This window comes from Sceloporus occidentalis, unplaced genomic scaffold, assembly GCF_023333645.1.
Source record: "Sceloporus occidentalis isolate IW3139 unplaced genomic scaffold, rSceOcc1.0.p SCAF_73, whole genome shotgun sequence".
Lineage (NCBI taxonomy): Eukaryota > Metazoa > Chordata > Lepidosauria > Squamata > Phrynosomatidae > Sceloporus > Sceloporus occidentalis.
In genome coordinates, this window is record NW_028317053.1 from 756,425 (window position 1) to 782,300 (window position 25,876).

At 38.7% G+C, this 25,876-nt stretch overlaps 1 protein-coding gene across 1 annotated transcript in view; it reads right to left on the minus strand.

Annotated features, from left to right (window-relative positions):
- Positions 1-25,876, minus strand: part of LOC149286009 (protein prune homolog 2-like) — a 115,088-nt gene that overhangs the window by 32,410 nt on the left and 56,802 nt on the right. The window contains exons 7-9 of the mRNA XM_089494527.1: positions 21,862-22,020; positions 14,168-20,606; positions 12,292-13,093 (exon numbers count right to left, since the gene is read on the minus strand). Coding sequence (XP_089350653.1) covers positions 12,292-13,093; positions 14,168-20,606; positions 21,862-22,020 — 7,400 coding nt within the window. The remainder of the gene's footprint in view (positions 1-12,291; positions 13,094-14,167; positions 20,607-21,861; positions 22,021-25,876) is intronic.

A 25,876-nucleotide genomic window follows, 5' to 3' on the forward strand; every position in this document is an offset into this window, starting at 1 on the left:
ATATTAACTGGTAATTCCTATGGTATGAAGTAAATGGTACCAATATATGAAATCTTGCCCTAAACATTTTATCCATCATTCTAAAATAAAAACTGGGTTGGACAAACCATGTGGTCAATTCCCAGTTTAATGTTTCACACACCCCCCCCCCAATTTAAAAAAGATATAATTTTTTTCCATCTTATCTAAAGGAAGACACCAATTTTTTACTTACATCTTTTTAATAAGTTGCTGTATTATAATCACATCAGAGGCAAGTGACTTGAGAAAGCTGATTAATTTTCTTAATCCCAAGAGTTGAATTTCAACTAACACATTGTACAGCAGTTGGACTCACCTTGCGTGTAATCCAACTTAATTAGCAAATCATAATTAAAGCAGGCAGTGTAGAAAATGTCTTATTTTCTACATATTGGCATTTACTTTTAGTGTAGACGTTTTAAATCCATTTTTTATTTCCAGGTTCAGCAGCAGCAAGAGTAGTGACATATTTTAATAGGTTACTCATAACATAAAATACCAAATGATCTGTAAATATTGACAGTTAATTTTCACACCACAGCTGAACGACAGAAAAGCATGAGTAATCTTTCTGATTATTTCAGGCTTGCTGATAAACTAGAGACAGGCAGATGACTATTCTAAGGTCAGAAAGGAAGTCACTATTACGGTCAGTTAAAATTTAGGGCTTCCTTTTAAAAAAAACCTACTTAGGAGCAAATCCCACTGAAACCAATGGATCTTACTTTTGAGTAAAGGATTGCACTTTACCAATTTGCCACTATTGCAGTCACATACTTCATTCAAAGTCTTTCTGAATGATGAATGTTTTTGATTCCATTCAAGAAAGATATTTTTAAAAGATAGTAACAGTTCTTCAGAGGAACACACAGTTGCCAGTCATCAGGCACAGCTGAGCCTGATTCAGAAAATGACAAAAAAGTACATATTGGCTTGTAAATCTGCTGCCTTCTATTATTACAATGTATTCGTTTTTAATAACTGGCATTGTAAATTATTTCCCTGTACCTATGATGTACAAAGATGTGAGATCATCTAACCTGTACATGACCAACGATGCTGCCACACTGCTGAAATAATGCAGTTTCATACCACTTTAACTGTCATGGCTCCATCCTATGGAATCCTATGATCTGTAGTTTGTTGTGGCACCAGTGCTCTCACAGAGAAGGCCAAATATCTCCTCTAACAGAAAAGGCCAAATATCTAACAAAATTACAAATCCCAGAATTTCATAGCACTGAGCCATGGCAGTTAAAGCAGTGTCAAACTGCATCAATTCTGCAGTGCAGATCCAGCCGAGGTGGTTTCTGGATTGCAGCTTGGGTATTCTACCTGTGGGCAGTTCCAAACCATCCAGTCTTTCACAGTTGAAAAATCAGACACACATGGTCAAGCAACAGCAAAGCTTGCTGAGTTATTTGAGTGAAAACTACCTTTGCACTTTGAACTCTGTTGCAGCAACTGAAGTAAGTCAAAGACAGAGGTGGGAGAAGAAGAAAGAAACTGGGACATTTTAAAAGCAGCTCAAAAAATTAGGAGGCAGAGGGTAAATTGAGACTGTCCCTGCCACATTGGGACAGTTGGAAAGTATGCAGGTCTTTATGTTCTTGCTTTCCTATTTACATGCATACGTGTATAAATGTATGTATATGAAGAAGTTTAGTAATGAAATGAGAACTTCAAGCAATGAGGTGAAACCAATCCCTATTTTTTTAACCCAGCCTCTCTGGCTACGCTGAGAGGAAGGAAAGGGAATTCAACTCTATTCAGTGTTTCAGAGCTTGAAACTTTTTACCTATAATTAAACAGTAATGCTGTCACGCAGTTGAAGAAATCACAGTTGATTATTCAAGTGAGACTTAAATCCTAAAACATCGAGTTCTGGGAAGACATGCATAAGACTACACTACTAGATTAATTATCAAAGAATGAGAAACCTACAGTAGTTTGCATTTGGAAAAAATAAGGACATATTTCTTTTTCTTCTTTTTGTAAGAAGGGTCTACACACGTCACACAGTGGCCCTCACTAGAGAAGAAACATGGCCTATAATCTCACACACAGCAATTAATGCTTTGCCATTTTACCTGAATTTGTATTTTATTTGAAATTTTACATGTAGGAGTATTTTAAAAATTAACATTGAAACAAAGTGATTTATGAATTAAACATTTTAGTGAATACTCCAGAGTCCCCATAGATCAAACAATTTTAGCTGCCTAAGTAGTAATTAGCCTTTTGCTCTGTTAATTAATTTGTATACAGTTGGTCCACCATATCTACAGATTCTTCATGCATGGATTAAATCACCCATGGCTTGAATATATTCAAAAATATATACATTCCAAAAAAGCAAACCTTGATTTTGCCATTTTATATAAGGGATGCCATTTTACTATGCCACTGTAATTAATGGGATATGAGCATTCATGGATTTTGCTATCCACAGGGGGGCCGGGAAATAAACTCCAGAGGATACCAAGGACCCAATTTATTACCAAACTCTCCATATAGGTCCTCTCCCTCTCTATATACATGTGTGTGTAGTGACAGTTAGGTATTATTCATTGTATTTTAAAGTAGAGGAGGTACAAAAGACTTGTTCAAAGCCAATCAGTGAATTTACAGAGGTTCAAACTGCAGTTTTGCAGGCTGACCAAAGCTGCATCTACACTGCAGAAATAATCAAGCGTGATATCAATTTAAGTGCCATGGCTCAATGCTATGGAATCCTGGGAATTTGTTGTGGCACCAGAGCTCTCTGGCAGAGACTAAATGTCTCATAAAACTAGAAATCCAAAAATTCCATAGCATTGAGCAATTAAAATGATGCCAAATCTGATTATTTCTGTAGTGAGGATGTAGACCTAGACTAGTAAAATGTTACTTACATGGATAGAATTCAGCACTTTTCTGAAATCAGTTACCAACATTTCTGAGAGTCAGCCTGAAAAAGAACTGAATTTTTAGCATATGTGGTCATACTCTGCTGTTACTGATACCTTCTAGATCTTTTTATATCTTTGAACTGTGAGATAACCTTGATTTCTTCCCTCACCTCCTTGTATTATTCTGAACATTGCTAACCCACCTGGGTAGTAATATACAATTTTCAACTAATTTCAACCCACTTCTTTCTTTTGTATTGGTTGTTCTTTCTTCCCTGTATGTCACAATATTTCTCATTTCTGTTTGACTTTTTAAAAAGTTGTTTTAGACTTTTTGTGCAATCTTGCTCTATATTTATGAAATAAATATGTTTGCTTTTTTACTTGCTTGCTTTTGTTTCTAATTATCATACAATTTTGAATAATTATTTTGGGCATAGAATATAGGACTTTCACTGTCATCTAATCCAGCTATAAAACTGATTCCTTTATATTTTTGCATACCAAACAGATTATTAATAATCAAAGGGTTGTTCCAAATAGCAAACAAGACCCACAGAGTAGCAAACAAGCTGTTTAACATATTTGAGAAATGAGGGCAAGAAATCCTTTAAGCTTAGAGAAGATCGGATTAAAAAAATCCCAAATTTATATATGCTGTTCACAGAGGTAATAATTTGACTACCCCATTTAAAACATCATTCATATAGCAATGTAACATGTTACTGGTAACATCTATGAAGAATCTTGTGGTCTGGGGAAATGGTATAGTTCTTTTCCATGCCAGTGTCACTCATCCTTGTAAGTCTCCTTGAATGGAAAAGAAGCATGCCATTTACCTGAATTGAATTATTCTTTCTAACAGATGCTACTAGAATAGCATGAGATTCAACTATTTGGAAATTGTTCTAACAGAATATAAATTGCCCGTTGTATCCCATCTCCTGCCATGTCTGCTTCTATTCCCGTTGCTTCTGAGGAAGTAAATAACATCTAAAACCACAGGGAAACTGAACTTAATTCCTCCAGCTGTTCCCTACACACTAAAGGTGGTGCTCAGGAAGAACTGACGATAATAAGAAGTATTTTAAGACACATATTCCATCTAGCTCTAGTCAAGTAGTATCAACAGTAACCAACAAGAGCTCTCTGGGATATCTGCAAGGCATGAAATCATAGTTTCTTTAACTGGAGTTCTTTTGACATAAAGATGCACTCCTACCAAGCTATATTCATTTCTCGTACATGTTCTCCATGGTGGCATCTACACTGCAGAAATCATCCAGTTTGATACCACTTTAACTGCCATGAACAATGCTATGGAATTATGGGAATTGTAGTTTATTGTGGCACCAGAGCTCTCTGACAGAGAAGGCCAAATATCTCATAAAACTACAATTCCCAGAATTCCACAGCATTTTGCTGTGGCAGTTAAGGTGGTGTCAACCTGGATTATTTCTGCAATGTGGATGCAGCCTAAGTGATACAAAAATGATGACTCATGGAAGAAATTTATTCAGCTGTTTCCAACATAAGCCACATTAATCATAGCTATCCCTTTTTAATAGTTTCAAGACTGGTAAATCAAGTTGTAGATCAAAATAAGCTATGATGTCAGTAAGGTTTAAACAAGGTTCCCTCAATATTGCTGCAGATAATTTGATTAAAAATTGAGCTAGATTATGGAGTAGCTAGGTGGGTTTGTAGGTGGTTGATGCACCAAACCCAACAGCACTCACTAAAGGTTCCTCAGAATCCTGGAAAGAAGTAGCAAGTCCAGTAGGGTTTTGTTGTGTCTGATATTTTTCAAGATCTTTTAAAAAATGACTTGGAAGAAGGAATAGAGAGGATGCCCATAAAGAGGAGAGATAAAACAGTGCAAAGATTTAAAAGCACTAAAATAGTTCCTAAACAGCTGATAAAATAAACAGATCTTCATCTGGAGACAAAAAGATTAAGATACATGCCAGGAATGTAGAGAAGACACCACACATATGGGGCACCGTCCCCTACAGAAAAAGCCTAATAACACTTGAGATGGTCTAACAATATTATTCAGTAAGGTCAAATTATCACATGCACAAAAAGCATTACAAAAAAAGGACAAAAACTTTCTAGTAATTTCTCTATTTCATGTGCTCTTTCACCTTCCCAAAATTTGGTACAAATGCAAACCACCTTCTGTCATAGGATGCAACCTAATTTGTCCTTCTGAATGCTATGATGATTGACAATGACAACAGTACAAGTTCAAAAATATTTAGTTCCAGTGGCTGTACAAATCTTTCACAGCTAACTTTTTCACATCTATCATTTATTTCTTTGCATTTGTAATAGAGTATAAATAGGAGGCGGTATTTAACCATATCTTTATCTGCTTGAAATATCATCATTATTAGATGGAACAGTAATACTAACAGTTCAGTTCTATGCTCAGCCACTCAGAAATGTTCATTTGGACTTATCCCAGGTAACTGTGCCTAGGACTGCCCACTTAGAAAGGAGTGATATACATATCTATTCATATTAATTAATATCCATTCAAGAATACACATGACTTTAATAAATGAACTATTATTTGCATTAGATATAAAACAAGCATAAATAAAACAGAGCTTGGCACTGATGGCTTATACTTTTCAGAAGAAATTAAGAGTTACCAATGGATGTTGTCTAATAGTATGTGAAATGCAATAAGGAGGTCCAAGATATATTCAAGAAATGGGAAAGAGGTGCAAATGGGGGGGGGGGGGGGGGGGCGGGGTTCAAACTGTAAAGTGGTGCCACAGTTAAATTGACTGCATTAACCAATGAAATGATATTAGCAACAGCATTTTCTGCTACCATAAGTGGGTCAAGTTGGGATTTACAAGTGCTAAAAATGTGAAGGCTGCTAGAGGCTGAATGCAAGGAGATAAGAATGCAAAGGACAAGTGCTTATGACAAAATGTAGGAGACACTTTACTTTAAAAAAAAATGAATAAAGACACAGGAAAATGAAGGAATAAACAAATGCTGTTTAAAAGATAACTCAGATACAGCTTCCCAAACTGTGTTCCTTTTCGTGGGAGATGCTCTTCAAAAATGTAGGATTTACAATTCTGCCTTAGTTAATTAGTCACATTTTACAGTAACAATACCATTGCCTGGAGCATCTCCCTTTGCATTTCCCCCCACTATGTTTTAATTCTTTTCTTTTATGAAACCCTTCATATCTGTGTGGCCATAGCAGCATAATTTTTTTTAGAAACCAAAGAGATTTCACAAAACAGGATACTTTTAAAATCTGCTTCTGCAGACTTAGAAATAAGTCAACGTTTATTAAAAAAATCTTGTAACTTTATGAACGTTGTATTCTTGTTCTTTGTCTGCTTGCAACAAAATTTGCTCTTAAATGGTTTAGAAGTCCCTATTTCATTACAATAATTTAAGAGGATGGTGCAAGAAAGGAATGTTACATGCCTCATTTGACAGTGAAGGATCAAAAAGAATGCAATTATTTGTTAACTCAGCTGTAAGGCTGGTGTGATCTCAATGCTCTCTATCTTAAGCTTTCAGTCCTGCTAGACACTGGAAGTATATTTATTTCCTCTTCTCCATCACACTATGTAGGTATGTAGAGGAATAAATGACAAGAATGTAGGCTGTTATGCAATTAAACACACAGTAAAGTTTTGTCCCCTAATTACAAAAACCGCATCCACTTCCTAACATGACAAGCCCACTGAATGGACGCACTTAATAAAGCAATGTGACAGAAGTAAGACACAGCTGCCTAATTTTCCTGTAATGAGGCAGCGGATGCTTTGCATCCTGCTGATAAATATCCTTCTCTCCCTCCTGCATTTCCTTCCTCTGCAGCCACAGAGCGGTTAAGTGAAAAGGCACATTGCTTTCTCAGCACAGAAGGTAAAAATGCACTTACCTTCTAGGGACTGTGAAGGCTGTTTTGCAAGGTGAAAAATGAGGAAAGATGCATTATTACTTCATTTCAGCATCTCCCTTATGTAGCAGCTGACTAGGAACACAGATCTCCACCATTTTTCTGGTCACGTGACTAGTGGTACTTCTAAATAAGGACAATCACCTGCCTTTGGATGCCTTGCTCCATATTGCAGAAGCCACAGCAACTCTCCAAGGCACTAGAATCTATATGCAAATTATGGATTTGTGTGCATGTGTGTGTGTGTGTAATAACATCTCTCTCTCTTTCCTGCTACACACCCTTGCAAGCTAAGAAAGTAAAATGATTGTCTTTTTCTTGCCAAAGATGTAGTAAACCATTACACTGAGAAGAAGATTAAATAAGCAAACTTCTAATTGACTCAACAGAGTAAACCCATTTAGTATACAGAATAAATATTTTGACATTATTTGTTTCAGCTGAAATATTATAAGTCAGGCAGCAAGTGAGGCAGTAAATAGATGGCATCCATTAGTTTTTGATGCTTGCAGAATGGAGAGGAACAGAAACGGTGAGATTCTCTAGGAAGGCTATTTGTGTAAAAATGTATAAGAACTATTAAGACACTAGACTACATTTCAAGGAGGAGGAAGGACTAAGCAAATATATTAATTACCTGGTTAGTGTTTTGTCTTCTGGTTACTGAGCCCTGATGTTATTGAAGTGGTACTTTAAACTCTGAAATAAAATATTCCAGGCATGTTTTGGAATAAAATATGTAATATGTAAAGATCTGTGAGGAGGGCATGTCATGTATAAGTCTAGAAATTTTAGTCAAAAAATTGACCCCAAAAACCTGGGTCGACATCCATGTGTCAGTGTAAGTACTATAAGTACTGTAAGTACTATAAGTACTGTACCTTAACTCCTATCAAAAAAGGAGCCATCCCCTTCTCTGAGTAGAGTGGCAAAAGGCAAGAGCTTAGTCCAGGGATGGCGAACCTCTGGCACGCGTGCCAGAGGTGGCACTCACAGCCCTCTCTGTGGGCACATGTGCCATCATCCCAGCACAGAGTTTACCAGAGTTTGTTACTAGAAAGCCAGGGGGACATGGCACTTTGCAATAAATAAGTGGGTTTGGGGTTGCAGTTAGGGCACTCAGCCTCTAAAAGTTTCACCATCACTGGCTTAGTCCATCCTGGAAGAAACTAAAAGAAGCACCATCTTTCTCTAGTTTTTCCACTGAGGTGCCACTTCTGGCCTTTTTGAATGTGTGGGTGGGAAAATAGCAATGTGCTTTGGCATCATTTTCCTTTCCATCATCCTTTGCATCTTTTGTTACATGCCCTTAAGTTTTACCCTTGACTTATACACAGGTTATATAAAAATCCATAACTTTGGCCCCAAAACCTGCTCTCGACTTATACATGAGGTCGACTTATAGTCAAGTATATGGTTATTATTCCCATGCCAGGCTGTATTTCAGCGTTTGACATAGTAGCTATTCATTCATCAGTATGCTAAGACAATATAATTCCTTCAACCAGTATCTACACTCCCTTCAACTGCTGCCAACGAACAGCATTACAGTCTGGTCCAAAGGTCACAGTTAGGAGCACTGCTCTTTAAAAAAGCAAATGAGATTATTCCAGGGGGAATTAGTATAAATTCAGTATTCAGTGCATTAGTATAACTATTTATGAGGATCCATAAGGAAATGGAAATGGGAGCCTCCATGTGCAGAGTGATAATATATGCATCTAAATAAGTCCCAAAATTGCTAACTACTGTTCTGAAGCATTTGTCCAAAGCTATTGTGGACATATCAAATAATGGTGGAAAGGGTAAAGGATAAGCCTTTTTGATAAAACTGTTCCTTGGCATGAATCATTAAACTGTCATAACAATGTTTCATACTCAGGTGATAATAAGACCATTTAACATTTGGACTGCAATCCAACTTCCACTCAACACAACCTAAATGTCTACATCCAGAGATATACTAAGCCAGAACCATGCAAAATAGTATCACTGCACAACACATGTCAATGATCAGGTGCCATTGTACAATGTACAATGAGCACCACAATGCATAATAAGTGATTATAATGTACAATCACAATGTGTAAGACTGCTCCATGGACAGCTCCATTTCCACTGGTGTCAGCAGAACTATTATTATCTATTATTTTAACTATGGCGGATAGTTCACTCTGCATACAGAGCCCAACTTATGCTAACAGGATGCTAGCAATCTTTAACCATGTGCAGTCTTCTATGTAGAAGACCACAGAAGTAACAAAGGCTGTATATAGATGGCCACTGTGCTACATATTTCTATGTGACATGTGGTAAATTCCTCCCTTATATAATTATATGAGCAAGGTACTCCAGAGCAACAAAGCTTACCTTATTTATATGGGCTAAAAAAACCTATAAGAGAAAGTAGAGAAAATTGGCTAGCAACTGTAAAATGACCCATATATGTAGAAATAGCAGGTAGAGCAAGACTTTGTATTTCGAAGGAAAATTCCTATGAAAGTGGATTTGGAGGAGGAAAGACAAGTGATTCTCCCTCAACATGTCTCTCATTCAGGTTGTAAAAGTGTGAGAGAGCATCATTTTTGCCAAACAGATTATTTCAGCTTGGCAAATGGGACACTTTTACTTTTATGACCCTCTCACATGGTTTTACAAGCAGAAGAGAACAAAAGAGAACTACGGCAGGGTACAGACTGCCAAAAAGAGGCACCTCCTTGGCGCCTTTCTCTGCTGCACAAGAGTGCCGCAGCATACAAATTGTGCGGTGCTGCTGCACAGCAAAGGAGGAGCTCCCAAAGGCGGCTCCTGTTTGTGGCGCTGCAAAGTGCCAAACACAGCGTGATTACGTAGCAGCTGCGCAGCACCGTTTAGAGGTGGCACAGCTGCGATGTAATTGTTGCACGTGCTGTATTTATGGTGCTGCACAACTGCGGCATGTGCATGACGTGCTAGGGTTGTGGGGTATGTGCACGCACTGCCCCGAGGCAACCCTAGCACGTCATGGATGTGCTGCAAAGGGCCCATCTGGACAAAGTTACGTTATACAGAGGGAGACAAAAAAAACCCTATACTTGTTTGCCTGCCTAGTTTGTTTAATAATGCAATAAGGCTCTATGTCTTTCAGTATCTATAAATGAACACAACTTTCCATGGGATATCTAGTGTAAATTCATGCTGCCTTTACAACTGATATGTACCCACCCCTGGTACTCGCGCCCCCACCTCCTCACCATCCAAGGCTCAATGACAGCACCATTGAAATGTACCTCATCCAGTGTGGGTCATTACTGGCCCATTTTGAAGAGGGATGAATATTTGTATTTTGGTTCAGGTGCAGAATCTCATGATACTAAATCCTTTAACTAGATACAATCAGAATCAGCAGGGCATAAAAGTGACAGGAAACACACGTAGACAGAAAGGATTTTTTTTTTAAAAAAAGGTTTTGATAAAATCAAATGCAATAAGCATTACTTTATTATGGTTACACTCAGTGTGTGTGTGGGGGGGAAGCTTTCAAAAGAAGCTGGATTGATCAGTTTGCATTAGAGAAAGGAACTGTGCGGTCCTTTTTGTTTGGGAAAAAAAGCAAACATTAGTGATGCATTCATTAAATTATACCGTGGTAGTAGTATGGTGAGATGACAGGTTTTCATGTTATCTCCCCTGCCGAAAAGAATGGTGGACCCTCTGCTTTTCATTCTTTTCTTTGTGACAACCTAGTTATTACCCTTACTAACTGATGATGCTGTTAATTCTGCCATCTTCTGAAAACTTACAATTTTAACTTAAGCAGGCAATCGAAGGTAAAAATTGTGGTTTTCAATGTCAGAACCCATTTGTGCTTGAACCTGGGTGGAAATTACCTCTGTCTCTGGATTGCCCTTGTCTTGCTCACTTGCTCTTTGGTTGTATTTTCTGGCTGAACTCTGAACTGTCTTTGATCCTGTCTTTGAATCATCCTTTCCTGCTTTCTAACAAGACTTCAGTGCTGGTTTGAGCCTTTTCCTAGCAGGGGTGGGCAAAGTGGAAGCATGGGGCTCTCACATATGGCCTTGAGGAGTGATGGTTGGCACTGTTTTAACATTTTAAAATACCTATTTGTTAAGACCAGGAGTGAAATCCTAGCTCATTTTATCCCCCCCCCCACACACACACAACTACATTTGCCGCTTGGGTAGTCTGTGAAACCAGGGCAGAAAACTGGGCCTTTGGAGCTGCTGAAGTTGCCCACCCCCTGTTGTATTGTCTTTTTAGAATACCTCTCCCCTATTATTACGTACTCTGTGCTTGAACCTTGCTGGTTTAGATATTGTACCTGAAGTTTGCCCATCCTAAAACATGCCATAATGGTAGAGGGAAAGGAGAATCAAAGACCAGGATGACAAATACCAGTAAAAAGGAAAAACTGGGGAAAGGATAAGAAGAATCAAAATGAAGGGGGGGGAGCAGTAAGATACTGGACTAGGGCGGGTTACATACCGCCATTTGGGACGTCTTCAGGACGTCCCAGATTAAAAAAGGGGCGTCTCTTCCAGACGCCCCCTTCCTGTTACGGACTCTGTCCGTAACAAATGGCAGCGGCCGTTCCACATGGCCGCCGCCATCTTGACGTAACGGCCGCACGAGAGACCGCCGCAAAGTGGCGGTTTGTAACGCCTCAAAGGCTCACCACACACTACAACTCAAGAAATGGGCCTATTGATGGATCCTCTTTGTAGCTTACATGGTGTAACTTGCAAACAGGACTACATTCTTAATGTGATAGTATAGTAAAGTATGAAATCTACCAGCTGTATCCATGGTTGCCTTTAGTTAGTGGAAAGCACTTCTGCTCCCATCTGTGGAATCTGAATTTGGCCAATGCCTCTTCTGTATTTCACCCTCCCAAGTTCTTGAAAAGCTGCTTCTGTGGGTTGGATAACTCTCCACCACAGTGTGGGCAGTGGAGCAGAAAGCTGTAGTAGATAAAGGGGAGGAATAAAAACTGGAGGCAGGAAAAAGAAATTTGGCAGCATCTTTGACAAACTGGTTTTTATTTTTGCATGAGGTTTCGTGGATATAAACCCACTTCTTCATATGCAGTACTAAGTGGCATTAAGACCTTAGTACTGACAGTACTGCAGTACTGCATCTGAAGAAGTGAGTTTGTATCCATGAAAGCTCATGCAAAAATAAAGTGGAGTTAAAGGTGCTGCTACATTTCTTTTCTTTCCCTCTTCTCCTCCCTTCCTCCTATGATGCTGCAAGAGACTAATACAGCTACCTTTTTTTTGCAAAAGCACAAATACTTTCAACTAGTGCAAATTTGCATCCACTCCAGCACAATATGTGTAATGAAAACTGGAACTGGGTTTCAGTATGTTCGGTGTCTATTTGACCTATATTCATAGACAGTAAACTCCAAAATGAATTATATCATCCTATTCTTACCCTGTTATATGACCAGGTTCTTTCTCACAGTCAGCAAACTGGGTCTGCTGGTCCATTTCTTGTTCTGTTACCATGCCATCATTAGGATGTTGTGAATGGGTTTCCAAATCACCACTGCCGTCATCAGCATGAAATAAAAGAGCATCTGTTCTTCCATTGTATGAAATCTCATCCTCTTGCTCCAACAATTTCTGAGGGTTTCTATCTAGTAGAGTTTCAGCTTGTGTCTCAGAGATCAGTTCCTGGATTAACACATCTTCTAATTCTTTAACAGGATTTCCACACAGTGACTGCATTGTGTCTGTCCTACTACAGTTTTCTTCAGGGGATACATCATCCACTTCGTTTTGGCCCACCATAGTCCATTCCTGATCTTGCACAGGGCTTCTGGATGGCTTCTTTTCATCTTCCAGTTTTTGAGGTACAACAGCAGAAGGTTTCTCTCCTAAATAAAAAGAATGCCATTCAGTCTCCAGAGTAGACTGCCCTTCACTTTCATTTATTATGGAGATTGACTGAAATGTATCCGAGGAGTCTGGTGAAAAGGTTTCAAGAGAATCTGTTTGTTCTGCCACTGCTGTAGTTTCCTGTGGAGTGAAATGGCTTTCTTGTGTTACCAAGATATCCTTCCTCAAAGGTACATTTTCTTCACCACTAATGAGGACGTAATCCATTTCTAGTGAAGACTGATCTTCCACTTCATTTAACACTGTATCCTCCTTGTTTTCTTCATTTGTCATCTCTGCCCTCTCTGTGGATTTATATCCTTTACTATCATTGCTAAGCATATTACAGACAGTTTCTGAAATTAAGCAAAACAGTTCATGTTTCAGCAGTTAATTCATTGCTCATACTCATTCAATAAACAAAACAATTCTGTATTTGACATAGTTCATATCAGTGGTGTTGCTAGGGAGGGGTGTGTGTGTGTGGGGGGGTGCAGACCTCACTAGGTGACACCTTAAAGGGAGAGTGACACCACTTCTCCTCAAATATCTACCTTTTGGCAGAAAGGAGCTCTGGCATCTACCTGCTTCCTTTTAAATGTTTTAAGAGATGGTGGAAATGGGATGAAGCTCAATGGAAGGAGAAAGGAGAGGCCCCAGAATTTTTTAAAAACAAAATTTCAAAATTCAAAATATTATTTTTACATTTTTAATTTTTAAAATTCTTTTTAAATTTTCTTTTAAAATATCACATTTTAACCAAATCTTCACTATGTATTTGTAAATACATTTAGGTTGTGCGTATGATATTGTAATTTGAAGGTATAAATTTTTAATTTTGCTAATTGTTTATATCACAACTATTCACATTACATTCAGTGGAATATGGGATTGTGATTTACCAGTAACATTGGTGCCAAAAAGCATTCCTAAGGATTCTGTACAATATGAAATGGGAGGAGGTCAATGGGGGGCGGGGGGGGGCGGGTGTGACACCATGAGTTACCGCACCAGGTGATACCAACCCTAGGGACGCCACTGGTTCATATTATACTTTCTCTTTAGGTTAGATTTAGTAAAGTAGTATCTCACATAATGGCAAAGCATCTAGTTAATTTTTAGTAGTAACCCCCCATAAACAGAGCATTTTGTTTTGTATATTGTGATACATTAATGATGCAGTAGCAAAATTTGATCACAACAATACGAAATGTTTGTTTTTGCCAGTATGCAAAAAAGTAATAATCAGTATTGCCTACTTTAAACAGGAGTTGCAGTGGAAATATTTAAGCACAGAGTTTTTAATCCCTCAGATACAAACACAACAATAACCTGTATCAAAGAACCATGCTATATATTTAATCTATTTTTAAAAAATCCTTAGGCTAGCATGTTTGTTTTATTTGTAAGTACACTTATTAATTACTTACCATTGCTCATGCATACAACTCCACCTGCTGGTGAACTGATATGATTTGGTTCTGCTTCATATTCAAATTCTTTCAAGGAATCAGATGACATGGGAGTTATTTCAGATTCCAACAATAAAGAAGCCCAGTCCTGATCTTCTTGAGAATAAAGCCCAGCCTTGGAATTGGCCTCACTATGTCCAGCTTCTGAATGATTCACTTCACCTTCGCCAACTTGTGAATCAATATTACTTGAATCTGTTCCATGGTCAAATTCTTTCAAAATGTTTGAATGTTCATCAGATTCTAGCAAAAGTGAACCCCAGCCTTGATCTTCTTGAATATGTTCTGCAACCTTACCTTTGATAGCAGTATCTTTAGATTCTGATATGTTAATTTCACTGTCACCAGTTGGCGATTCAATATTACTTGAATCTGTTTCATACTCAAATTTTTTCAAAGTGCAAGAAGATCCAGGAGTCCCATCAGATTCTACTAAAAGAGATCCCCAACCCTGATCTCCTTGAGAACTTTCAGCTTTTATATCCATAATGCCACAATCTGAAATGTTCATGTCACCTTTTTCATTAGTGTACTCTTCATCAAATGCTACCTCAAATGGTGAAGTACATGCATATGGTGACTGTCTATCAGGTAATCCTGTAAAACATGGGCTATGACTCTCCTGCCTATTTTCAGGTTCTTGCATAGTGTTGATAGCATATTGGCTTCCTGTACCATACAGGAAATCTTCCTTCTCTTCTTCTAGGGAGGCCTTCAGTGAATGCATCTGTGTGAATGTGGTCTGTGTTTCTGCACTTTCCTCTGATTCATTGTCTAACATTGTCAGAGGATTAGTTGCATTCACTGTGGTAGATGGGCTATTGGTAATTGCTATCTTACTGTGCTCTATTACGACTTCACTATTAACATGGATATCTGATGTGCCTTGTTGATCAACATTCCCTGTTACATGGTCAAAGCCAAAAAGCTGGTTACCCTCAGAAAAAGTGCAACATACAGAACGATCTGTAGGCGAAACTGGAGCAGCAGTAGGATGGATAAATTTATTTACAGAAGCTGAGACTTCTTCTTCTTCAATGATTTTCTTTTCAAATGCATCCTTATCTAGATTTAGAGGCACCGTTTCCACACTTTCTGTACCAGAACATGGCAAATCCTCTATTTCAATAGTTGCTTTGTTTACTGTGTCAGAAATCTCCATATTTACCATTCTAATTTCAAATTGTTCTTCTCTTCTATTAGGTGACAGTTGGTAGGAATCTTCAATGCTTATATCATAATTATTTGGAAGGCATGAACCATTTCCTTCAGGACATATCTCTTCCCTGTCAATCATCAGCTGCTGATTAAAACAAAAGTCTGTGTCTCTGTACATATCTGACAGCATGGGAGACATATGAGTGGCTTCTTCAGGCTCAGGCAGAACAGAAGACTCTGCACATGTCTGCTTGCTTTCATATTCATGGCAAACATCAGGACTGCTTGAGGCCTGTGAACTGCTGTCTTGATCACAGTGACTTAATATATCAGGATTTTCTCTGTTTGTTCTCAGATTGAAAGGCTGTTCCACAACATTCCACAAATCTGGATCAACAGTGAATCCTTGACAGTCTGCAGGGTTATTTTTTAATATATCTGGAACAAATGTTTTTTCTTGTGGAACTCTATCCTCATTATGCATTGAGCTGGATGTCCTTGCTGCTAGAAGTTGCAGAGTATTTGGTGAAGATTTTTCATGTGGGTCTAATAGTTTTTGACCAGATAGGTTACCTATGTTTATTTCATTGGGATCACTGGAAGCTACATTCAGATGATCGCTTAACAGACCAAGCTTGGGATCTACCTGAGCAAGCACATTGAACAGGCCTGACTGCCAGTCTTCCTGAATACATTGTTTAAGACAGTCCTGGTCACTAACAGAAACAGCAAAAGGCTCTTTTTTTTCATCCCTTTTATTATTATATAATTGTGACAGTGATTCACACTCTTCAAAGTTTACCGGAACCTGATCTAATTGTTCGTTTTGTTTATCCAATGAGTGTTCTCTATTATTATGTTCACCTTCATTGGTTAATGGAGTAGACTCCTTTTCATAGCTAGCAGCATTTAGTTCTTCAAGTTTTTCACTTCTTTCTTTCAGCACTCCCAAAACATCATGGCCTACAGCTACTGAATCATTAATTTTTGATTTGTCATCTTGTTTTTGTAAATTCCACCATTCTGAAGAATCATTTGAAAATCCAAGATCTTCCACTCTGGACATCTGAAATTTATCTAATGAACTTTCAGAATTACCATGCAGTAGTAAATCCCACACATCTGAAGTCCTTGAAGCATAATTTTGTTCATGATTTATAGTAGAGGTTTCGTCATGTACGTTATCCTGAGATGTTCCCCAGTGTCTTAAATATTCAGAAGTTTCATGACAATAATCTTTCCTTAAAGTACTACAAGCATCACCCTCTTCAAAACATGTATTTAATGCCATTTCATGGATATTTTGGTCCAACCTGGGCTGAGGACCTGAACTCTCTGAATTAACTGCCAGGTTTGTTTCATGGGAATACAAAGATTCCTGTATTATATCTTCCTCCAGTTTATCAGGGTTTACATCTGACTTTTTTCCTGACTGATGCACATTTGAATATTCTGAATCTTCATCTATTCCAGGGCTTGATAAAGAAGATACTGTATCATCCTCTATATGAGCATTCCAAAGATCTAAGTTTTTGGGAACCTTGTGATCAGTGCTTGTTTCAGAATCTTCTTGGCTTTTAGTCTCAAGTAATTCTTCTGCTTTACCATAATTTGTGATATCCCAATTATCTTCATTTTCTTTTTCATTATTAGCTGCTTGCAAGCTGTCCCAAGTATGCATATTTATAGAAGAGTCACTGAAATCTGGACTTGTTGCACTTGATCGTGTATATTCATGAATGGAATCGCCACAGGTATTGCCATCATTGTCAGTGTCTTTGACTTCAATATCTTCTGGGAAACTGCAGGTGGTAATTGACTCTCCAAGTGCTTCTTTTATTGTAGGGCTTACAACAAGAGAATGTGTTTGTTCATTCACTGATATATTCCCAGCAGCCAGAATTTGGAACGATTCATGATGAGGTATAATATCAGTATATGTTTTATATGAACCTTTATTTTCAGATACTAGACTTTCAAAAGTTTCACCTCTTTCAGAATAATCCATTTCATATGGCAATGAATTACTTATTATAGGTTCCCCTGTTGTATCCATAGATTTAGTATATTCTGCATATGGATTTTGCAGATTTTCAGTTGCTTTTTCTTGATTTCTTTCTTCCAAAGATGTTTCGTGACTGCTGAGCAATTTATCCCATTGACCTTGACACTCAACAAATATAGCAGAAAGCTTTTCTTGACTGTTCTCCTTTCCCACAGAACCTAGAGAAGGATTTTCCTGCTCAAGAGTTTTTTGTGATGAGAAATCCTTATCAAAACATTTCAGAACTGATGATGATGCCACATTTACACTGTATTTTGAATTATCAGCTGTGTCAAGATGTACCAAAGACTTGCTACCATCTTTGGGAGACACAGCAAAACAATCTGCATTGCTATCTGGAGATTCTTTCTTCTTGTCCTCGTTGACAGAATTAGTCCAATTAGGAAACTGTATGCTTATTTCTGATGGTTCTGCTGATACATCTTCAAGACTCCCATTACTTCTTGGCTTTTCAGTTGATCTGAGATTATCAGACATTGTCTTGCTTTCATCTGAATTATTAATGTAGGACAGAGCAAGCAAAGATGATGGTGGTGTGTTGTCATTCTCTGTGTATTCATTCTTAAGACTGTTAAGGGTATCATGTCCACTTCCTTCATCAGTCTTCCTTTTACATTCCTGAGCTCTTTGCAACAAAGCAGAGGAAACATCATTGTGTTCCACTCCAGGCTGTTGACTGCAATAGAGTTGCTGATTCCACTGGTCTAAATGTTTGTCTAGAGGTTCATCACTCTGCTGAGACTGTTCATTGTCTTTTATGTTACTACTAACTGAAATAGTGCTCTTCATATCATTGGGGTCCAAATGTAGATAGTTTGTCTCCATAAGACTGTTTCCACTAGTTATTTCAGCATTTTCTTTGGATGAGAGTGAAAGATTACTTGTCTGTACAGAAATCGCCATTAATCCACAGTCTTCAGAAGTAGAAGTACTACTTTCATCAGTACAGCAGTTATCTGAAAAATACGTGGCACCTTTTTGTTCTGAATCAAGTAAAACAGTGTTTGCTACAAGGTTAACTTTAGAATGTGCAGGTTCTGTTTCTTTCTCGGGGCTTCTGTTTTCACAACTGGAATCAGATGAATGTATAGGAGATGACTGTGGGAATGATTTCTCCTGTGTTAAAGCACATGTTACATGTTCACCTGGGTTTGAGTTTATCATTTGATCAAAGATCAGTTCTCCATTAGAAAGCTTGCCTTCACCTTCTCTTTCATCTCCAGTTCCTGATGGTGATACATAGGAGTCTGAGGTTGAATAATTTGTATCTGGTGGAGAAACAACTAAGTCTTCACCTGTATTTGATGTGATAAAGTCTGGATCTCTGTAGGACAGGAAGGGATCTTCCCAAGAGATGTTTCCAAGTATTTCTTTTCTGATGTCTGAATCAGACACACCCCATCCCTCTACAGTATGATTTTGTTTGGAATTTTCTACAGTGTCATTTTGGTGTTCCAAGGTCAATTTAACATTCTTCTGCATACTATTAATATGAGACTGTTCATTTGTATATGCTCTGTGGTTATCTATTGAACTGTGATTATCTTTATTTTTGGATTGTAAATCAACTTGGCTGTTTGGATTTTCACATTCATTTTCTCCAGAGATTTCTGGCAAATGTTTAGACATAGCCCATGTGTCAAAATTCCTTTGTGAAATGTGATCAAAATCTACATGAGGAACGTTCCACACATCCTCTGAAAGCTCAGAACCAGGACAATCAAGCTTTGACCAAACATTAGGTGAATTTGTCTCCACACATCCAGTGTGATGGTTGGTATTATCCCACAGATCACATGTTGCAGGCATTGGTTGACTGGATTCCCACACATTAGAAAAGTCTTCCTTTTGTTGCCCGTTCTCTTTTTCTTGGTTTCCCAAATCATGCTCATTCTGGATAGGACTCAGTTGATCCTCCCAAATACTTGTTCCTGAAAATTCCAGTTGCTTTGGATGTTTTTGTGAACAGACTGAATCTGAAGCTCTTCTGTCAATTTGCTTTCTCAGCAGTAGACTGGCTTTATGATCTTTCCACGAATCAGGATTCTGAAATGCACCTTCTGTTTCAGCTGAACTCCATGTGTCAGCATCTTTTGAACCTAATTCAAAACCATCCCACCAGCTACTATATCTAACACGAGACTGAGAATGGTTCACATGATCAATTTCATTAATTTTTTTAATTACATCTTGTGGATAAAATAAAGGTAGGCCACTATCTAAAGGTGATGTATCCACAAGGCTGTTCATTGGGGTTGGTGGAGTTCTTCTCTCATCATTTTTCACCACTTCCGAAGAAGGCGGAGAATCATTTTCCAAGGCCAACAAACTTGATTTTGATTTTGTAAAATCTCTAGCATTTTCTGGGTTGTGTGTATGCTCATTAAATTTTACTGTGTCATCTTCTTCATTTCTTGTCACTAGCAAATCAGCTGAATAATATGAAATTTCATATTCTGATGGATTGGTCCCACCAGCTATTTTTGAGTCAGCTGGCTGCTGTCCTTCTGATGAGCCACTGTCATGGGAGAAATCGTCACCAGGAGAACAGTCTACAGAATGAGAAACCTCTGTCTGAACTGTAGCCATCGGTGCTAAATCAAAGTTGAAAAAATCAAAATTATCACTGCTGTTTCTAGACTGAGGCTTTTCTTCAGCTACTGCTCCTTCTGGAATAGGGCTATAAGAGTCAAAACCAGAGAGGAAACTGTGATGAGATACAGCTCCCTCTGCTACTGGACTATCATCACTAAGAAAAACTGAGCTCTCTTTGGAAGATCTGCTGCTTCTAATAGTAGCAAGTCCACTGTCTGGACTCACAAGATCTACATTAACATCAGCCTGGGCTTGAGCAGATCCATTATGATCTTGAGGGTTCTCTATAAAGTTGACAACATTTGACTGGGGTTCAATATCAGAACCATACAATTCCACGATTCCAGAAGACCCTTGAGAAAGTGGTGCACTTCCAGCAACAGCTTCAGTGGAAGATGTCCTACTGTTTGATGCCATCTCTGGGTGTCTTCTGGTGATAACATCTTTCATTAGCAGAAAAATTTCATCACAATTTGCTGTAGAGTTAGCTTGCTGATAAAGGAGGAGTTGGTCACAGCCATACTCCAGAGGATCTAGTTCCAGGCAAGGATTCTGACATTCCTCTAACTCACAACAGATCTGTTGAAGAGGAATAGTGTTATTTTTTTAAAAGAAGCAATTCATTGCCATTTACACATTATTAAGCACAAATATTTCCTCTCATTAACTAATACATATTTTCCTTTTAATTTTTATAAATTTTATAAACAATTTTAATAGCCAGGCACTTAGAAACTGAGAACAAACCTTACCAAATGGCAAGAGAAAATTTAAAGTTTTGGTATTCTTGTAGTAATCTGGTTATATAGTAGGTTAATGATACAAGGGGCATGCAACTGTTAGAGGGAGGCACACAAGTGTCCAGGAGACCATGATCAGTTGCACTCCATTGCCACAGTGACACATGCATAGTTCCCCACTCTTAAATCTTTAGATTGAGGGACTGAAGGCTCTTTGATGCTTCCCAGGTAATCCGTATCTGTTTGGAAGTCCTTGTTATCAATATCAGGCCACCTGGGCTTTCAACTCATGATTCTAAGTCCAAACAGACAGAATTAGCATCAACACTCTGCTTAAGTACTTTTGAAGTCCTGAAACCTCAAGCTGTTTATATGAGAGAATTATTGGGCTCTAATTAGTTTTGTTAGGTTATTTATTATATGTAGTTATGGTTATACAAATGTACATTCCCTTTAGGGAGAAAAAATAATAATTTTCAATTACCTTCATTACATTACATGCAAGGCCTTATATGTTCATAAGAAACTACATTGTAATATTCTCTGCTTTTCCTTAGCCAGGCATCTCTATAACTAACACAGGGAAGACCTGATATGTGTGAATAAGTGCACAGGCATTACTATACACATAGCATCGTCTAGTGCAAGAATAATGAAATATATATCTTTAGCATAGCATAGGCTTTACCAGTGGCATTACTATGGGGCACGGGGTATGTGGCCTGTACCAGCACACACTCCAAAAGAAGGGTGACACCAGGTGGGGCCCTCTGCCCATTGAGGGATGAAAAGGGCTCAGCACACCCCTCCTAGCCTACCATGGTGGGGAAGGCCTCTTCAAGAGCAGAACTCCACTGCCATGACAAAGGAAAGGCCTAGGCTCACCCCTTACAGGCTCCATTCCCAACATCCTGAAGCTAGATGATTCCAGTGTGATTCTAAGTAGTCATTACTGTTTCACTCCCTATGACTGACCTAGTTTTAAGACTTGCATAGCCCACATTGTTAAAAATACAATGACAAAAGATTATGTAATGATACATACTACTGTACACAAGATGCAGTTACTTCCTTCATTCATTCATAATACATACTTGGTTTCCCAGCTCCATGTTTTCTGAATAAACTGCTATTTGCCTTTTTTCTTGGTCCTCTTCTGATATGTAGCTGGCCAAAATGACAAGGACATCAAAGCCATATTTGTCCACAAATTCTTTTAGATCTCCAGTCATGTTTCTTTGTAAGAGGCAGTCCTGAAAGATGACAAAATTATTCTGAATTGAATAAATTAATGGTTTATACTTCCAGAATTAGCTTAATCAAGTCAGTGAGCAACTCAGTAGTGATTAGTGTTTTTTTTTTACAATGACAACTTGTTTATATATTTTGCTAAATAACTGGAATTTAACCATTCATCCTCTTAAAGCATGATTAGAATGATAATATATTCAAGTTTTCATAAGGGATGCTAAAAATCTCTTCTCTTTGATTTATAGCTTGGAATCCTTTGTGACATATGCATATGTAACTCATAGTTATGTGTGTGGATTTCTTGTTTTATATGTTGCACAAGAAGGTATTCACTAGTGTCACAGACCCCTTTACCCAGATTGCCCCCAAAACTCCAACCCCTAGGAATCCTGACAGTCACCCTGCCGATGTTCCCCCAATTCATTCCTTTCTAGATAGGGTCTGGGCAGCAGGGTGAGTCCTTACATATGTGGATTTGTGGTTGTGATGTTGTGTTGGTTCTTTAGTTTGGTAGGTGTGGTCTGACTCCAATTCTGGCTTGACAGATAGCCAGAGATAGGTTTAAAACAACAACAGAAATAGATTTGTTAAACACAATAGATTTGTTGAACTCTGATATTCTGTTCTTTAGGCTCTCCACCAGTGGCATTACAGCCTGGGCTGTCACCCAGTGTGTAGCCTGAGGATTCTGAGTTGATTTTCCTATGGCTATATACATAATTATTGGTTCTGTCTTGCTGTGCTGAGCATACCATGGCTGGCAATCATTTTGGTGGCAAACACAGCCAAACATAGGCCCACCATATGTTCACATATATCTTTTTATAAAAAAATCTCTGCACAGGCTGGTATTCCCTTCCACTCCCTGCAGCAACCAAAGCCCCTCCTCTGTGGATTTATTGTTAAGCCTCTTCCACACCCCAAGGCCATTCCTTAGCTACGGTAGACATGGGGAATCAAAAGAGCCTCTGGATACGTCCCTGTAGCCATATGCAGAATGGTTACATCATTCTTATGCATCTGGCTACAGGGACATAGCCAGATGTTTCTCTACTACTCTCTCTCTCACACACACACATAGACACACTACATGAGCCACAAAATTGCTGTGTGAGATGCCACAGCAACTCTGGTAAATCTGGGGTTGGGGTTGGAATGGCCAGCTGTAATGTATTCTGCATGTGGAAATATTACACTATGTTGTGCTAATCCTAAGCAAGAGCTTCCCAAGGCTTGAAAGGCAGAAGCAAAGCTAAAAGAAAATAAGAAAAGCATTTTTTACTAGAGTAAACAGGAGAGGAATGCTGTGGCAGTGACAAAACCCCAAGATGATGACTCCAGCTGCCATTTTAACTCTCCTACTCTCAGCAGCAGCCCGACCACCAACCCCGATAGCAACAGAACTAATGGAAAAAGAACTTGGAATCCTGCCTAGGGTCAAATGACATGTGGGATAAACCCAATCTTTGCTGATTGCTCCTCCTGCCATCCAAGAATGTAACACTTTGAAAATACTGAATGTGAATTAGTGTGATGAAATTAGGAAGATGTTTAAAATGTTAAAAGTGTGTGACACTGTCTCCTGTGAAATCAGCCTTAATATTAATCCACCCCTAATATTATTTGCTTTAGGAACCGGACAGTCTAATGGTTTATGACAAACTCTTGTCTTACTTTTATTCTTTAATCATCATTCATTAAAAGAAATCAGAGCTATTTCAAAATAGTGCCATCACTAAATACAAAACGCCACACAACTACATCCTATAACATTTTAATCATCATATTTAGTTCATTTGTAAAATTCTCAGGTCTACTTTAGACTGTGGGGATAGAAATCCAGTGCTTCAGACTTTGAGGACTACAAGAGCACAATGGTAGTTATGAGACTTTTGGATTTTGGTTGGGACTCCAGCTGCAACTTTCTTCAGAGGTACTTGTTATTAGTACCTACATCATCTTAGCAGTGAGATACTCAGCATCTCACCATTAGGACTTCTAGTAACATATAATTGAGTCTCTTCTCTACTATGTTTTGTCAACCTGTTCTGACAGACTAATCTAGGCATTTCTTCAGACAACTGGCTGGAGTCCTCTACCCATGCTCTGGAGCAATTGCCCTGTCTCCCCCAGGCTTTGACACAAGGAAGCCCTTATGCTCCAGAGGCATTGCATCCCACTTCTCTCCCATCCCATCTGTGTCAACCTTTTTCACCTCGGAACATAGAACCATTCAGAAGTCTTGAGAGATGGAGCACCTGACAGCAGATGTCACCCAGTGGAGAAGGGCAGGGCTTCTGGGGACGCATGCTCCCTCCCCCCATGCCATCCTGTCCGAGACACCATGAGAGGCAGCACACACAGAGGCATTTAGGACAGTGTGGGGAAAGTGGGAGTATGCATGAGGGAGTGTGAGAAGGCACAGGGAGGATGGGAGCCCAGGCAGGGATGGCACAAGGATGAGTGTGGAGGGAGGGCCTGTCCAGGTGTCTCCCCACTTCTGAGGTGTCACTCAGTGCGGCCCACACCACCGTTCACAACCTAGTGACACCAATGCCTGACAGGAATCTACCCAATCCTTTAAAAAAAGGTTGGGAAATCTTGCATATTCCATGAGAACACAGATGTGTGGTAGTGCAAGAAATCATGTGCCAAGTGGAGCAGACTGTTCATACCAAAGAGCACTGTAACGAAGAATTGTGCTCCACTTTGTATCTGTTTCAGGAACAGGGATTTTGTGTGAGAGAGTGAGTGAGAGAGAGACAGACAGACAAGTTGGCTACTGTGCCTTCTTGTACACTGGAACCAAAGTATATTTCATATGGGCTGGGGAGATAGATTGCTATGGGAAATCACTTCTCCCTACCCATCTCCATTTGTAAGAGGCTTGTTCTTCTCAAGTTTTTTACAATAAAATAAGTCAGGTTTTCCTAAAGAGTGCTCTGACAATGGCTGGATCTTTTTCTTATCCAAGTTGCACCCAGACTTAACTAGCAGTTGTGAGGAGAAAGAGGTGATGAAATAAGGTGCAGCTAAAGCCCTTACTAAAGTCCCAGAAGATGAGGATCATCGCTTTCTCTCCCATACATGTACACACATACACTCACACACACACTGCTGCTGCTGCTGTTGCTACTCCTGAATTAGGTTTAGGGAAAGATTGCAGTATATATATAATCCAAGCTAAAATCACATTTTGTTGAGTTTTAAATAGACCCAGAACTAAGAAGTGGTTTCAAAACCCTGCTGGGCTCCCCAAATGCATGTGACTGTCCTCAACTATCCATTTCATACATCCTGTGGGACAACAACCATGTCTGTCTAGGGAGCAAAAAAGGAGCTCATAGACTAAAAATAGATTTACTTTTTCAACTTTTCTTTTTTAAAAAAAGAATTGTAGGTAAATTACCTACATTTACTCAATGAACTTGCTGTCTTTCCTTTCATCACCTGCAATAGCTCAAGAAAACAAAGCAACAAATGCCCCCATTCTGATTACCTTGGATTGTACTATTTGTATTTGATAAAATGTATTCTTGTCCTCTAGGTAAGCACATTATCGTATGATGTTATTGGCTTTTATATTGCTTTGCTACTAAGCAACACTCTTCCTAAACCAACAGCAGTTCATCAACAACAGACCACAACTGTACATTCAGGTGGGTGCTTTACTCTTCTTCCATTCTCAGCTATACACACCTGTCTTCTACATGATGAATTAGCTTTAATTTTCCATGTGTACAAATACTATTTATTAATCTATTCAGATGTAGCCAGGAAATTTGTTTCCCCTGAAGTGAAAATGAAATGAAAAACACTTTAATCAACACTCTGAAATGGAATGTAGTATCAAAGGGT